The sequence below is a fragment of the Panthera onca genome, chromosome B1, assembly GCF_046562875.1.
Source record: "Panthera onca isolate mPanOnc1 chromosome B1, mPanOnc1 haplotype 2, whole genome shotgun sequence".
In the NCBI taxonomy this organism is placed as follows: domain Eukaryota; kingdom Metazoa; phylum Chordata; class Mammalia; order Carnivora; family Felidae; genus Panthera; species Panthera onca.
In genome coordinates this window covers 91518272-91534484 of record NC_138342.1, presented here as the reverse complement: position 1 = coordinate 91534484, position 16213 = coordinate 91518272, and the positions used below count along the sequence as shown (strand labels likewise).

At 40.1% G+C, this 16213-nt stretch overlaps 1 protein-coding gene across 4 annotated transcripts in view; it reads right to left on the bottom strand.

Moving 5' to 3' along the window:
* SEC24B (SEC24 homolog B, COPII component) overlaps positions 1-15625 on the bottom strand; it is a 100283-nt gene extending 84658 nt beyond the window's left edge. For 2 of the 4 annotated variants that reach the window (XM_060654456.3, XM_060654457.3), the window contains exon 1: positions 15369-15625. In XM_060654456.3, coding sequence (XP_060510439.1) covers positions 15369-15495 — 127 coding nt within the window. In that variant the 5' untranslated portion in view covers positions 15496-15625. The remainder of the gene's footprint in view (positions 1-15368) is intronic. The other 2 variants (XM_060654459.3, XM_060654460.3) reach the window with 1 other exon arrangement.
* Positions 15626-16213: the final 588 nt, after the last annotated feature.

The window sequence follows — 16213 nt, the reverse complement described above, 5'->3', positions numbered from 1 at the left end:
CTTATAGGGAAAAGAATAACTATTACATTTTATGACAAAAGACAAGATTAAGTTAAGGGTCTTGAGATTAAGTGGGTCCTAAACGCAAACACATGTAACTTTATAAGATGCATGTAAATAGAAGATATACACATTGAAGAAAAGGCAATGAGAGGGTAAAGCAGAGTGATGCAGCCACAAGGAACGTCAACTGTCAAACAAAAGTTAGAAGAAGCAAGAAAAAGATTCTCCCCTAGAGTCTACAGAGAGAATATGGCCTTGGCGACACCTTAACTTCAGACTTCCAGTCTCCAGGACCGGGAGAGAACAAACTTCTGTTGTTTTAAGCCACCCAGTTGGTAGGATTTTGTTACAGCAGACCTGGGAAACTTGTACAGTAAGGATATAGAACAGCAATTCTCAAAGTGTAGTACACAGAACCCTGGTAATACTGGAGACTCATGGGGGATCCATAGGTAGAAACTATGTTCGTAAGAGTACTAAAATGGTATTTGCCTTCTTTGCTGTGTTGACATTTGTACTAATGGCACAGAAGCAATGACGGGTACCATACTGGCCCTGTGGCATAAAGTAAAGCAGTGGCACCAAGCAACTCTAGTAAGTACTGTATTCTTCACTACCATGCACTCATAGTAAAAAAATAAAAGCCATTCCCTTATTCAACAATGTTCAGGATTTACTAGATACTTTAAAAACGCAAAAAAAAAAAAAAAAAAAAAAAAAAAAAGACAAAGAAATGGCATACAGATTGGAAAAGAAGAAATAAAACTATATTTGCAGAATGACAGGGCTGTGTAGAAAAATCTGAAGAATCTTTAAAAAAGAAAGAAAATAAGTGAGTTTATCAAAGTCACAAGATACAAGGTCAACATGTAAGAGTCAAATGCACTCCTCAAAACAATAATGAACAAATAGGATTCAAAATTACAATAAAAAACAAAACCAAGCATCTAAATGGCTCAGTAAGTTGAACGTCCAACTCTTGACTTTGGCTCAGGTCATGATATCCTGGTTTGTGGCACAGAATCAGGCTCTGTGCTGTCTGCGTGGATTCTCTCCCTCTCTCTCTGCCCCTCCCCTGCTCAAGTACGTGTGCATGCTCTCTCTCAAAATAAACAAATAAATACTATTTATAATATCACAAAGAAGTACTTAAAATATAAATCTAATGAAATATGTAAAGGATCTATATGCTGAAAATGACAAAACACTGATGAAAGAAATCAAGGATTTCTTTACATAAATGGAAGGACTAATATACCATGTTTGTGGGCTGGAAGACTTGCAATTAAGATATAAATTATTTCAGTTTTTATCTTTAGGTTTGATGCAATGCCAATAAAAATACCAATAGTTTTTTAATAAATATCAACAAGCTGATTCTGAAATTTCTATGGAAAGGCAAAGGTACTAAAACACCAAAAAAACAAAAACTTTGAAAAAGAACATTTGGAGGACTCACATTCCCCAATTTCAAGGGTTGCTTTATATGCTACAATAATCAAGAAAGTGTGGTACCAGAGAAAGGACAGATACACAGAACATAATAAAAAATCTAGAAATAGAGCCACAAAAACATAAGCCAACAGATTTTTGACGAAGATGTCAAGGCAATTCAATGAAGTAAAGATAATCTTTTCAACAAATGGTGCTGTCATAGTCCACATTCAAAAGATGAACCTCAAAAAAAAAAAAATGAACCTCAACACGTCTAAGGTCTCAAAACTTAAGTCAAAATGAATCACAGATCTAAATGTAAAATTTGAAAACGTCTAGGAGAAAATTTAGAATATATAGATAAATATGAGATTAGCAATAAGTTCTTACCTATGACACTAAAAAGCATGATCAGGAACAGAAAATATTGAGAAAAGAGACTTCATCAAATTAAAAATTTTACTCTACAAAAAGCACCAAGAGAATTATAAGAAAGCTATGGATGAGGAGATAATATTTACAAATCACATGCCTAATAAAAGTCTCATATCCAGAATTTATTAAGAATTCTTCAAATCCAACGGTAAGAAAACAGACAACCCAACCAAAAAAACTGGTAAAAGGTCTGAAAATAATCACCAAAGAAGATATATGGATGGCAATAAACATTAAGCTGCTCATCATAAATCATTAGGGAAATGCAAATTAAACCATGAAATATCACTACATAGCCATTGTAATGACTAAAACAACAACAAAAAAATAAAAATATCAAATGTTGGGAAAGATGTGGTGCAAAAGGAACTCTCACTCATTGCTGGAGGGAACAGAAAATAGTACTATTTTGCCACCTTGGAAAAGAGTTTGTCAAGTCCTAGTAAAGTTAAATATATACAGCTGACCCTTGAACAATGCAGAGGTTAGGGGCATGAACTCCCTGTGCAGCTGAAAGTAAGGATAACTTTTGACTTCCCTAAAACTTAACTACTAATAGCCTACTATTGACTGGAGGCCTCACCGATAACATAAACAGTTGCTTAACACATGTTTTATATGTTATATGTACTATACACTGTATTCTTACAATGAAGTAAGGTATAGAAAACAAAGTGTTACTAAGAAAATCATAAGGAAGAGGTCACATTAAGAGTACCTTACTGTATTTATAGAAAAAAATCTGCATATAAGTGGATTCATGCAGTTCAATCCTGAGTTGTTCAGGGTCAACTGTAGTTACCATTTGACCCAGCAGTGCTACTCCCACATATTTACCTTTGTGAGCAGAAAACCTGCGTTCACACAAAAACTAGTATATGAATGTTTACAGCAGCTTTATTCACAATCACCAAGAACTAGAAACAATCAAGATATTCAACAACAGAGGATGGTTAAACAATCCTAGTATACACATACCATAGAAAAGTACACAGCAATAAAAGGGAACAGACAACTGATTCATGCAACAGCAGAAATGAATGTAACTCAGTGAAAGAAACCAGACCCAAGAGACATATTTTATGGCTCTATTTATATGACATTCTGGAAAAGCAGAATGACAGAAATGTAGAACAGAGCAATGGTTGTCAGGGCTGGTGGAGGAAGAGATGATGATTACCAGGGGACTACATGAAGACATTTTTTATAGTAATGGAACTGTTCTCTATGATACTGCGGTGGTGGTAGATACTTGACTGCACGGATTTGCCAAAACTCATAGAGCTGTACACCACAAAGAATAAAAGCAAGTTTTACTATCTGCAAATTGTAAAACAACATCCAGAATGTCAAGATAATCTAGGACAGAATGAAGACTGTGACAGATCAGTCTAACTGCATTACATGTATGATAACCTGAGTGAAGGATACTTAGGTAATATATACACAGATGAATAGGCACAGATGTAATTATAGAGATGTTTACATACATAATTGAGTATATACATAAATATCTCCTAACTCTGTCTACTGAGAAAGTCTATAAGCAGTGACACCCCAGTAGCTATGAGCACCTCCAGGGCCCAGGTCTTGGTTTCTAAAAACCATGCCCCAACAAAAGGAACTAGGGCTCCTTGGACAAAGGACTGATTCCAGTGTTGGGATAGGGCAAGTGCAGAGTAGAGTACCTTGTAGTGTCAGAAAGTAAGGAAGCAGTCAAAAGACAAAAGGATGGAGGTAAAGGGACACTGGAGCCAACCTGAAAGAGTTCCCAGTGGCCAAAACTCAAAACAACTCGAGCAACAAATATAAATAATGATAGTTTTAGATTATAATCCAAAGAATAAAGTAAATATTCATGAGTCTATAATGATATAAATAAATGACTGCATACATTTTAAAATGGGAGAAAAGGGGTGTCTTCCTTACAGAAATAGTTCAAATAATAAATGTAGAATAAATGAGCAAAAGAGAAAATTACCATCAGAATTCCACAGTAAAAATCACTGCAGGTGCAAGCCACTGAGGAATGCTAAAATTACTGGGCCAAACTTTAAGGAGAAACAGGAATCAAGTATTTCCCGAAGAATATTTGAATTACTGTGATCACTTCAGCATGTGTTCACAAATTATTTGATATGCCTCACTGTAGGAGGTGGAGCTTAATTCTCAACTTACTTTCTGTTGAATGTGGGCTGGAGTTAAGTAACTCCTAACAAACAGAGTAGGAAAAAAAAAATAATTTTGCAGTGGAGGAACCTGGCAGCCCCTGTTATAGACTAAATGCACACCCCCCCCATATGTATGTTGAAGCTCTAACCCCAATTCGATGGTCTTAAGATGGGGTCTTTGGGAGGTAATTAGGTTTAGATTAGGTCACAATGGTAGGAAGGACTCTCATGATGGAATTAGTTTTCTTGTAAGAAGAAGAAATCCCTCTCTTTCCACATGCATGCAGAAAAGCCATTTAAGCACAACAGCAAGGAAGAGGGTCTTCACCAGAACCCAACTATGCTGTCACTCTAATCTCAGACTTCTGGACTCCAACACTGTGAGAAAATAAATGGCTACGGTTTAAGCCACACAGTCTATGACATTTTCTCTGGGCTAAGACATTCCTTCAATCAAGTGCCCAAGGTTAACATGACCAGTAATAAAACAAGTTGATATCATCTGATCCTTAATACAATGTGATAAGAAGGGCACTTCACCTCTGTGGTATTCTTTCTAAAAAGTCATAAATTATTTTTTTTAAGTTTATTTACTTTTCAGAGAAAGCAAGAGGGAGAGAGAATGAGCAGAGGAGGGACAGAGAGAGAGTCCAAAGCTCTGCGTTGTCAGCAAAGAGTCTGACACGGGCTTGAACTCACAAACCATGAGATCATGATGTGAGCTGAAGTCAGATGCTTAACTGACTAAGCCACCCACGTGCCCCAGTAAACTGACAGTCTTAAGAATTCACCCTCACTTAATCATGAGAAAGCATCAGCAAAGTGAGGAACTGTCTACAAAATAATTAACCAGTCCTGTCAAAGTCCTAAAAAACAAACAAAAAGGCTAAGAAACTGTCACAGATCAGAGGAGACTAAGGAGACATGACACTTAAAGCAGTATGATATCCTGAACTGTATTCAGGAACAGGAGAAAAAAAAAAAACAGTGGGAAAACAGAAATAAAATCTATAGTTTTCAAAAAATTTTTAAAGTTTATATTTTTGAGAGGGACAGAACACACGTGAGGGAGGGGCAGAGAGAGGGAGACACAGATTTTGAAGCAGGCTCCAGGCTCTGAGTTGTTAGTACAGAACCCAACGTGGGGCTCGAACCCACAAACTGAGAGATCATGACCTGAGCCGATGTCGGATGCTTAACCGACTGAGCCACCCAGGTGCTCCTAAGTAAAATCTATAGTTTAGCTAATATGGTATGTCAGCAATGTTAATTTTCTAGTTTTGATAAAGGTACCACGGTTTTGGAAGATGTTAAGACTTTAAAGGAAGCTGAGTGAAGAACACTGCATTCTGTACTATCTTCGCATCACTTCCACAAATCTAAAATTACTGCAAAATAAGTTTTTACAACATCAAAGGGAAAAAGTGCTGGAAATGACTTACTAAATTGACTGTGACACTATTTTTTAGACAAATGACTGCACCATACAGAACCAGAGTGATTTTCCTAAAAATCAAATCTGATTATGTTATTTCTTTGTTTAAAGCTTTCTAATTTTTTTAAATGTTTATTTATTTTGAAAGAGATGGGGAAGGACAGAAAGAGAAGAAGCCAAGCAGGCTCTGTGCTGAAATCTGAGTTGAAATCAAAAGTCAGAGGCTTAACCGACAGAGCCACCAGGCCCCCCTCTAATGGTTTTTCTTGCCATTAATAAAAAGTTCAAATCCTTTAATATGGTCTATAAGACAGTGGAAAGCACAACAATCTCTCCCTGACCCCAAATGTCCATGACCTAATCACTGGAACATGTAAATATGACAGCTTATATGGCAAAAGGGAGCTGACATTGCAGATTGTATTAGGACTGCTAATCATCTGACCTCAAAATAGGGAGAAAAGCTTCGATTATCCAGATGAGCTCAGTGTAATCACAAGAGTCCTTAAAATTAAAAGTACAAGAGGGAGGCAGAGGAGAGGCAGGGAGAAGTGACTACAGAAGACTCTTCAGAGATGAAGCCAGATACTGCCAGCTCTGAAGGCAGACAGAGGGGACCATGAACCAAGGAATGTGGGCACCTCTAAAAGCAGGAAAAGGCAAAGAAATGGATTCTCTCCCACAGTCTCCAGGAGGGAATTCAGCCCTACTGATCTTGATTTTAGCTTCGTTAGACCTTTAACCTACAGATGATGAATTCATGTTATTTTATGCTGCCAGTTTGTGGTAATTTGTTGCAGCAGCAAAGAGAAAATGAATGCAAAGGCCCTGCACGACCTAACTGCTGCTCACTTCTACTTTACCACTCACCACTCCTTCCCACTGTGATTTTCAGCAGGTGTGCCTTAATATACCGCTATATTCAAAGCATTCACATGGGTCTACTGAGGTCTGGTCAATAAAGAAAATGAAATTTTGCTACACTAAAGGTGCCTATCATTATGTTGAAGTGATACAGAATGATGACCTGGTAGAGAGCAAAGCCAGAGCACAACATAAGGAAAGACTGTGCTAGAGCTTTGCTTCAAAAGGCCATCGAAGAGGTTGGTTAGGGCAGAATATAGGTACGCTGCCTTCCTTGTAAAGGGGATCAAATAAATATGTGATATTTTTCTGAAATTTGCTTTTTTCTAATAAAAATTTTTTAATGTTTATTTCTGAGAGTGAGAGAGACAGAGAGTGGGGGAGGGTCAGAGAGAAAGGGAGACAAAGAATCCAAAGGAAGCTGGGGGCTCTGAGCTGTCAGCACAGAGCCCCAAACAGGGCTCAAACTTACAAACTGTGAGATCATTATCTGAGCCGAAGTCCGACACTTAACCAACTTAGATGCCCCTGCTTTTTTTTTAATTAGAAATGTCCAAAGTTTAATTTCTTCAAGAATGCCACCAACTAAAACTTTAGCACTAAGGTAGCCATGAGTATGAAAAGGCCAAGAATCACTGATCCATACACACGTTGACCATACTAAATTTTTCTTAAGCCATGCTTGCTCATCTCTGACCCTTCACACAGGCTCTTCCCTCCACCTGGAACCATCAAAAATCCTCTCTTACCCCTTCATCTGACCAACTCTAATTCTTCGGATCTCACTTCAACTCTTCCTCCAGAAAACATCTGCTAACCCTGCAAGTGAATGCCTACTTAATGGTGCATCTACAGCATCTTGGACCACAATGACAGTACTTTTCACATGGTACTGTAATTGTCTAACTGTAAACTCTCTAAGTGAAAAATTTGAGTCTAGTTGGGTCCCAGCTCTATCATATTCCTAAAGCTTAGCATAATGCCTGGCTCATGGAAATCATTCCTACATTTTTGGGAAAAAATTAAGCCTAGTAAATAATCATCAAACACTTCTGTATCAGACATTTCTCTCATCACAATGTATCAAGAAGGACTACGTAAGTAAAGAGAAAGAACACAAAACTTTAAGAGCTTTCACTACATAAAGCAAATTATACTCTAGTACAAGAACAAATGCACGTATCTAAGTTTTTTGATCTATATTATATATAGATCTATATTATAGATAATATAACTATATTAGTTCAAGTAGAAGAACAGCCTTTGAAACGAAAGGAAAGTAATAATATACAGTATTTAACTACATCTAAGGTGTTTTGATACTGCTGCTTTTTACACTCACCAGGTGCATTAGCTTCTACTGCTATTGTAATGAATTACCACAAACTGGCTTAAAACACCACAAATTTATTATTTTACAGTTCTAGAGGTCAGAAGTCCAAAATCAGTTCACTGGGCTAAGGTCAAAGGGTCATGGGCAGACATGGTTCCTTCTGAGGCTCCAAGAAGAGAATCCATTTCCTTGCCTTTTTCAGCTTCTAGTGGCCACCTGCATTCCTTGGCTTATGGCCCTTTCTTCCATCTTCAAAGCACACTACTCCCACCTCTAGATGCTGACTCCTCCAGGTCCCCTCTAATCAGATGTTGTGATTATATCAGGCCCACTCAGATCCAAGATAATATCCCCAACTCTTAATCACAGGGGCAAAGGTTTCAAAAATTAGGACGGAAACATACTAGGGGGCCGTTATTGAGCTCACTGCATCAGCTGTTAATGGCAAGTTTTCACGCAACTATATCATGACTTCTATCACTTCAGTAAAACAAATTTTAAAATTTCACCAATTCTAAGATGCCCCCTAAATTCAGACATAAAAATGTGAAACAAAAGTGTCTTAGAACCAATGAAATAAAATAATTTTACTACATCCACCAAATAACCTAACACAGTGACTCACAAAAAAAGGAGCATCAACAAATAAACACTGAAAACAGGGAAGTTCAGGTTACATACAATCTCTGAAAAGTTTCTACATTCTTAGCCTCAAGTGAGGTATGTCTGTATAAAAGAACATATATTCTAACACATTATCTACTCACTGGTACCAATCTGACCTGAGAAGTAAACAAAAGATTTTTAAGAAATAGTCTATATACTTTTAAAATTTTAGTTTCTTATTTATTTTGAGAGAATGTGAGCAGGAGAGGGGCACAGAGAGAGGGAGAGAGAGAATCCCAAGCAGGTTCTGCACTGTCAGTGCAGAGCATGATGCAGGACTCAAACTCACAAACTGTGAGATCATGACCAAGAGCCAAAACCAAGAGTTGGACACTTAACTGCCTGAGCCACCCAGGCGCCCCAGCCTATATACCTTTTAATGGAGCTGCTCAGCTGGTCAACCTGACTGATATCATCATATACCAGTTAGATACAGTCTCTGGTTTTCTTTTTTAAAGGTTTTATTTTTAAATAATCTCTACACCAAACCTGGGGCTCAAACTCACAACCCTGAGATCAAGAGTCTTATGATCCACCAACTGAGCCAGCCAGGCGCCCTAGTCTTTGATTTTCTATAAGCATCTATGCTCTCCTTGGCAAGACTACATCATCACAAGATAAATAAAATTTTAAAGATTTTATTTTTAAGTAATCTCTACACCAAACCTGGGGTGCAAATTTACAACCCTGAGATCAAGAGTCTCATGTTTCACCAACTGGGCCAGCCAGGCACTCCTGGCCTCTGGTTTTCCATAAGCATCTATGTCCTTCTTGGCAAGACTAAATTATCACAAGATCTATCCAAATGATACATCTGCCTCAGGGACATAATCTCCTTCCAGACACTAGATTCCCACCAAAGGAAAATTGATTCTATTCTTGCTGTAAGCAAACCAGACACAAGAATCCAAATTTATAAGGTAAATATTTTACGGATGTCTAGTCACTATACAAAAAAATTAATCATAAGCTCTCTTTAAATAAATGAGTTTTCTCATCCTCTTCCTTGCCAAAAAAGTAACGTTTTAAATATCGAGTCTCTGTTTCATTAGTCTTTTCCTGAATCAAATTTCAATATATTTTAGAAGTCAGATTCAAGTTTTTCATTATCTTATAAACAATATCAAGGTCAGCAAAATATAAGCTCCTCTATCTGATAAAGATACATTCATACTAACGTGAGGGGCACAATCAGATATAAGGATATAAGAACATCATTTATCCATCACCAAACTACCAAGAAATAGGTCAATATTCAGCCACTCATGCATTTTAACCATTCTTATTAAAATATTATAGTACTTCTGAACCAGTTGGTAAATAGTCACACAGCCCCGACCCTGCTTCCCTGTTGTATCCCACAATGCTGTTTCCTTGCCCCAGACCTTCAAGACCTCATGAACACCATCCTGCTGTAGCATCAAGGCTAGTATACATTCCATCGTCAGTGAATGTAGCACTGATTGTTAAATATTTTGAATATATGATTCCTGACAATAGAGTATCAATAATGTTGCTAAAATAAAAATTTTTTAGAAACATAAAAAACATAAAGACACACACACCCCTACAGAAATCAGCAATTAGAAACCCCAGTGATTTAGAAAATGAGTAATTCCAATCACATCTGTATACCCTGGTTTACTCTCTTCTAATGGAAGGCTAATAGCTACAAAAGTAACTGACCCAGTCACTGCTGGCTGACAGTCTACACAGACATAGCCTATGTAACCATTTGGATGAAATCTTACCGCATTAAGTACATCAGTTCCCCTCTTTGGCTGCCACAATAATGAGTACTAAGAGTAAAGGGACTAAAAGAAAACCAATACCAGTTGAGAACCTACTCTATGCCAGGCACATTACTTCTCTCTACATCATCTTATATAATTCTCACAACAATCCTGTGAAAGTGTCACTATTGTCATTTTACAGACAAATGGGGATATGAAAGGTCACTAACGTATACACATTCAAACAGTTGATAAATAGTGAAGAAGCTAGGCATTGCAGGTTCCAAAGCTCATTTCACAATACCTGTTTCTCAGAAATACTGAGAAAAACAAGCAAGTTAAGACTTGGCCATTCGCTTGGCTCGGCGAAGCATTTTACTACTCCCTCTAGCCTCCCTATTTCCTCTTGCTTTTCCTCAGTTCCTATCACAAGCAGCTTTCAGCACCAATTAAATCCACCTTCCTGCAGCCAGCTAGCTGAGGTAGATGGCCTATTAAAGGAAACCTTTCAAGAGTAGATCTGTTGGAGGAAAGAAGGGCTGGCTGAGCAGTGTAAGAAAATAATAAAAAGACTGAAACAGTGATTGAGCCTTAAGAGAGAGCTGGCCATACACAGATCCTTTCAGGGGTCAGTCTTCAAAAATAATAATGAATATGAAGCCAAGTTCACTTACTCAGTTGAGTGCCTACTGCAGAATATGATAAGGAAAACTCATACAGTCTCTGCCATCCAAAGAATTTATATCCTGGTGTTCTGAAGGAAACGGAATGAAGGGGACTCTCATTTGCTAAATATCTCATTTTGCTAAGCACCAGGTACTTTAAAAATAGTAACTCATTTAATAAAACTCTCTCTACAACTCTAGAAGAAAGGTATTATTATCCCCTGAAACTCAGAGATGTTAAGTAATTATCTCTACAAAACCCTGAGCTGTATCAAAGCCAACGACTTCTTACTAGCCCACACCTTCTGCAATTCCGAGTATGCTTAGCCTACTGGAAAGAGTGGCTTTCCCAGGGCTGAATATAACATGATCTGCTCTAACGTGCAGTGCTAAGATGAGGGTCTCATTTCTAGGAAAGTCCATTGAAGACTGGCTCAAAAATCTGTTCTATTTCAATGTTTTTAAGGATCTAATACTTCAGGGTTTACAGATAATTAGAAAGATGAAGTTAGCTCAAATGCTATAATCAGTGGCAATGAATGTGGTTTACAAAAATCATTACAGATATAATCTCAGAAACCTGAGAGGAGGGACTGCAGTGGGAATGAAAAGACACTGCAAATAACTAATGCAATACATACAGCAACGAAAAATAAAATTTAAACCCACATAAAAGACACTTGTTTATATAAGGAATAATTTTTAAGATCCTTATCTATTAATCAGTTATATTCAGTTTAGAAAGAAATTATGTATCCAGATGGTCACATTGTGCTGTACCAGTATCTTTACCAGAGGACCTGATGTTTCTGCTGAGCTATAAAGAGTAGAAACCTGAGACACAGATGCTGCTCTGATCAAAAAGAACTTTCTTCAGACACACTAGGGAGCTTTATATCATTTTAAATTTTGCATGTGCTCGCAAAGTTGAAGGGTTTCCTATAACTGACCAGATAGTACTGCTGAGTGAACGGCATGCTTATGCCATTATGGAGTCCAATAATTCCCATTACTATCTCCTCTTTCTCACATTATTAGCAATTGACATGATAAAACTGCCAGCAGTATCATTCCTAATAAAGGCATATGGAAGAAAGAAAACACATTTTCATTTGAAAATGTGCACCATTTGCTTCCCCAAAGTAGAACTAAACAGCAGTGGTTTATTCTTAAATCTGGGTGCCTGCCCTCAAAAAAAACTTTTGAATTACCCCTTTCAATGTAGGTCAGTTGGGAGAAATTTTGGAGTTACCCCATCATTATTGCCAGGATTATTATTTCACCCAGTCTTTCAGGTTTTGAGGACTAGACTTTGGAAAGACTCTGAAAAGGCAGAGTAAAAGTTGAAAAATATTCAACTAACACCTCATATGGAAATACAAATAATTCTAAAAGCCCATATGCTGATCAGTGAAAAACTGAAGTACAGAAATCCAAGTCCACAAAAGGAAGTGTAAGAGAAGTATGTCACAAGCTCAAGTCGAACTATTATATTCAAGTGGGAAAGAGCATGTGAACAGTTAAACCCAGAAAGCAAAAGTGATAAAGACTCAATTTTCTGCCTATTTCCTACCCTTTCCAAAAAAAAAAAAAAAAAAAAAGTCTCTGAAAAAGAAACTTTTTACAGTCTCTTAATAGAAAGAGAACTGGACTTGGAATTAGGAAGACTGAATTGGAGTTGATTTAACTAATGTTTACTGAATACCCATTATTTGTTCCAGGGCCTGAATATATACAGCAGTGATGAGGGAGACAAAACTGCTACCCTCACCAAGTTTACACAGGAATTGGTGAAGAACATACCCACTTAACCCTTCCAGATCTCAATTTCCTCTGTACAATTAGGGAAGTGGACTAGGTGTTGTTCAGGCTGCACTCCAAAAACATCTCAATATCCACCTCTATTTTAATCCTAACGGCTCTGCTTTTGTCTGATTTTTCCATCAGTGGTCTATCCACCATTTCCTTCAGAGCAATAAATATGTTTTTTAAAAAGGTTGGATAACCACTAAATAAGTGATCTATAGATACCATTCCAGTTTAACAATTCTGTCTCCTGTAATGTTCTATCCTCATACTTCTGACATGTTTCTTTTTCATCATGCCTGGAATTCCATACAGAAAATTAAAAGGAAAACTATTTCATGCAGGGCTAAAGAATGAACCAAAACCCCAAAGGATTGCTTAATCTTTATCTACAAATGCCAGAACAATGTAGCAAAAATTGTTTTTTTCTAAGATTAGCAAAAAAAGACAAAAACAGATTTGATGTTGCTACTTCTCTACTTAAGCTACGTCCTTCCACCAAAACAACAAAAAATTGACTGTAGTTTTTTATTTTACTTTATTTTTTTGAAGTATAATGGACACATGCTCTGTTAGTTTCCGGTAGACTAACAGAATGATTCGGTATTTGTATAAACTGCAAAATGATCACTACAATAAGTGGTTAACATCTGTCACCATACATAGTTACAGATTTTCTTTTCTTGTGATGAGAACTATTACCATTTCCTCTCTTGGCCTAGTTTTTTATCTTAATTTCCAAATTCTTTGGCAATGATACTCAAGGCCTTTCTGCAACCTGACCCCTTTTTAAGTATGCTTTTCAGCTTCAATGCTTTGGGTTCTCCCTATTACCCAGCACACTTCTTGTCTCTTGACAGCTTCTCTTCTAAACATGCCGTGCACTTCCACAATTTGAGACTTTTGTCCATGCTGTAACCTCTGACTCAAGACAGTCTTGCCTTCCTATCCATACCTGTCAAATACCTCAAGGTCACCACCAAGTCGAATGTCACCAAAATACAGGTGAATTTAGGACAAAGGCAGTGATTCACTTTCCACTAAGCTAATCTTGAGTACCCAAGTATTAAACATTCCACAAATGCTTTAATGAATTATGTTAAATGGTAGAAACAAAGCATCATCCATAACTGGCTTCTAACGTTCTTACAGACTTACTACACTCATTACAATTGATATTCTGGCATTTCTTGAGCATTCACAAAACTTATAAGGCTAAGATCAATATCTCCCACTTTAAAAATCATTCACTAACACAGTAATGATCACACAGAATCAAGAAAAGGCAATCCTTGGATCACTGTTAAACATGGGTTTACAATATTCTAAAAGACTTGGGATCTCTTCTTAAATGACCATGTGCTCGTTCCTTCACACACAAAACTGTTCAAAAACAAAACAAAAAACAACAATTTATATTAAGTTCACAAGAAAAAAACTGCTCACAAATATCTTTATGTACATTCAGGACAGGAACACAAAACCTACAACAATGTTCACATTCAAACCCACGACAGCAAACAATGACCATTGGAAGCATATAATATTGCCAAGTATGGTTGATCCAAAGGATACGAAGCCTAAGACATCAACCACTGATTGTCAGGATAAACGGTAACCTTCATGTTAGAAAAGCATAAGCTGTAAAAACTAGATACTGGCTGAACTGACATAACCCAATGAATTTTCATTAACAAACTGGACAAAACAGGTCCATCCAAAAGTCGTTTGTACTAGTGTATTAGTACAGTGTACTAGTGTAGTTTTGTTCTCTTATGAACACAGGGCACTTTTTCTGAAGTATTCCATTACTTCCAAGAGTTCTCATCTAAAATACTATCAAGTCTATAACATGAGTTCCTCCTACCGTGGCTCCATCCACAAACATTCAAATCTCAAGATTAGGTAATGAATATCCTAGAAATGATTATTTTTCACTTGAATCTCCTGCATACTAAAAGCCTACGACCTTAGCATGAAAGCGGCTTTCAAGTTGCACAGGCTGCTGCCTGTACGAAGGCCTTTCTTTCCTCAAAGCAGGGCCAACTCTGGCACGCTTTATTTCTGAAAGTGAAGCTGAGGGAAAAAAGCCACCCAGATCTAAAGGTATTCGTTTAAATCCGTTTGACACCTGCTCCCTTTACAACGCGACAAGCAAACTCCAAACGCTAGAGCAGCAGCCGCAGCAGCAATGACAGATCCTGAGGCCGAATTGGGTCAGGGTTACGGTTACTCTTATGTTGCATATTTACACCCTTTTGTCTACAAACTTGAGCGCTAACTTAAGTTCCCTACAAGGCAGCGTGCTCGCTGGGCCGCAGAAATCAAAGCAATTTTCCTGACTCGGGAAAGGCACAATCCATGCAGTTCCATGGCTACACCAGTTTTCTCCAGACCACGCACTCTGCGGCCTCGGCTTTTCGCCGGAGAAAGGGTCGCTCCGGGCAACTCGCCTGCGCTCAGGCTGGATATGAGGGTTTTTAAACTGCACCTGGGCCCCTCCTTTTCCACCGTCCCCACTAACCCCGGCCGCTTTCCGGCCTAGGGTCACATTACGTAAACAGCCCCGGCCCCAGCTTTCCCAGGTCGGCCCCCGCCCCCGCGCCAGGGCGCCCCTCCCCCCCCCGTACCACGCGTCCCCCCCCCCCCACAGTCCGCCCCCCACGCGGCCTCCGCCCGCGGCCTCGGCTCCGCGCCCCTACCCGCCTCTGCCCCCGCCCCGACGCCCCCCACGGCCCGGCCCGGTCCAGCCCGCCCCGAGTGGCCGCCCAGGCTGCCCCGCCGGCGCTAGGCCCCGCGCTCCGCAGGGGCCGCCCGCCTCACCGTTCTGCTGGTGCGGCGCCGGGCCCGGGCCGGCGGGCGCGGCGGCTCCTGAGGCTGCGGCTCCTCCAAGCTTGGGCGGGATTCGGGCGCTGGCGGCCGGATGAGGGGATTCGGCGGGGGCCGACATGACGGCGCTGCTGGCGGCGGCGGCTCAGCTTCAGGGAGGTGGGCGGAGGGAAGGGAAGGCGGGGCCGGAGAGGCGAAAGGAAGAGGAAGGAGCGCGCCTGGCGTCACCGAGGGAGTCGCCCAGGACCGCGGCTGGGTGTCGGCACTCCACCGGGGAGACCCGCTCTGCGGACGCAGGTGCTGGGCCCCTGGCCCGCCTCGTCGGGCCGTGCTGCGCGCCCCAAACCCTGAGTGCGGGGCTCCCGACTCGGGTGGCTCCCCGCACCGAGGCCTTGGGCCGCCGACGCAACGCCCCCTGCAGGTCGAAGCCCGGCAAGCTCAGGCTCGAGGCGGGGTCCGGGGCCGCGGCCTCCCCGCCAGCCTGGCGACTAAACTGCTCCGGCACCGGCGGAGCCCCGGTCGCTTTGAGAGGGAAGGGATGGGCCCCGGTAGGACTCCCATCTGTGCGGAGGCTGCGCGCACGGCGAGCCTGGCCCCGCGGGGTTGGGAGGGGGATCCGCGCCGCACCCTAGCCTCGGGGTGACATCCGGAGCTCAGGGCCACGCCGCAATGGCCTGACCCCACCCACCCTTCTTCCTGAACGGGAACCCTGGATTCACTTTTGGTTTTTCATCTTGAAATTTTCCCTCTCAATGTTAATTCTAAAGGAAATACGGCATTCGGGGTCCCTGTCTGTAGGAAATTGTAATCCTCAGCAAAGGAAGAGGAAACATTTCTCT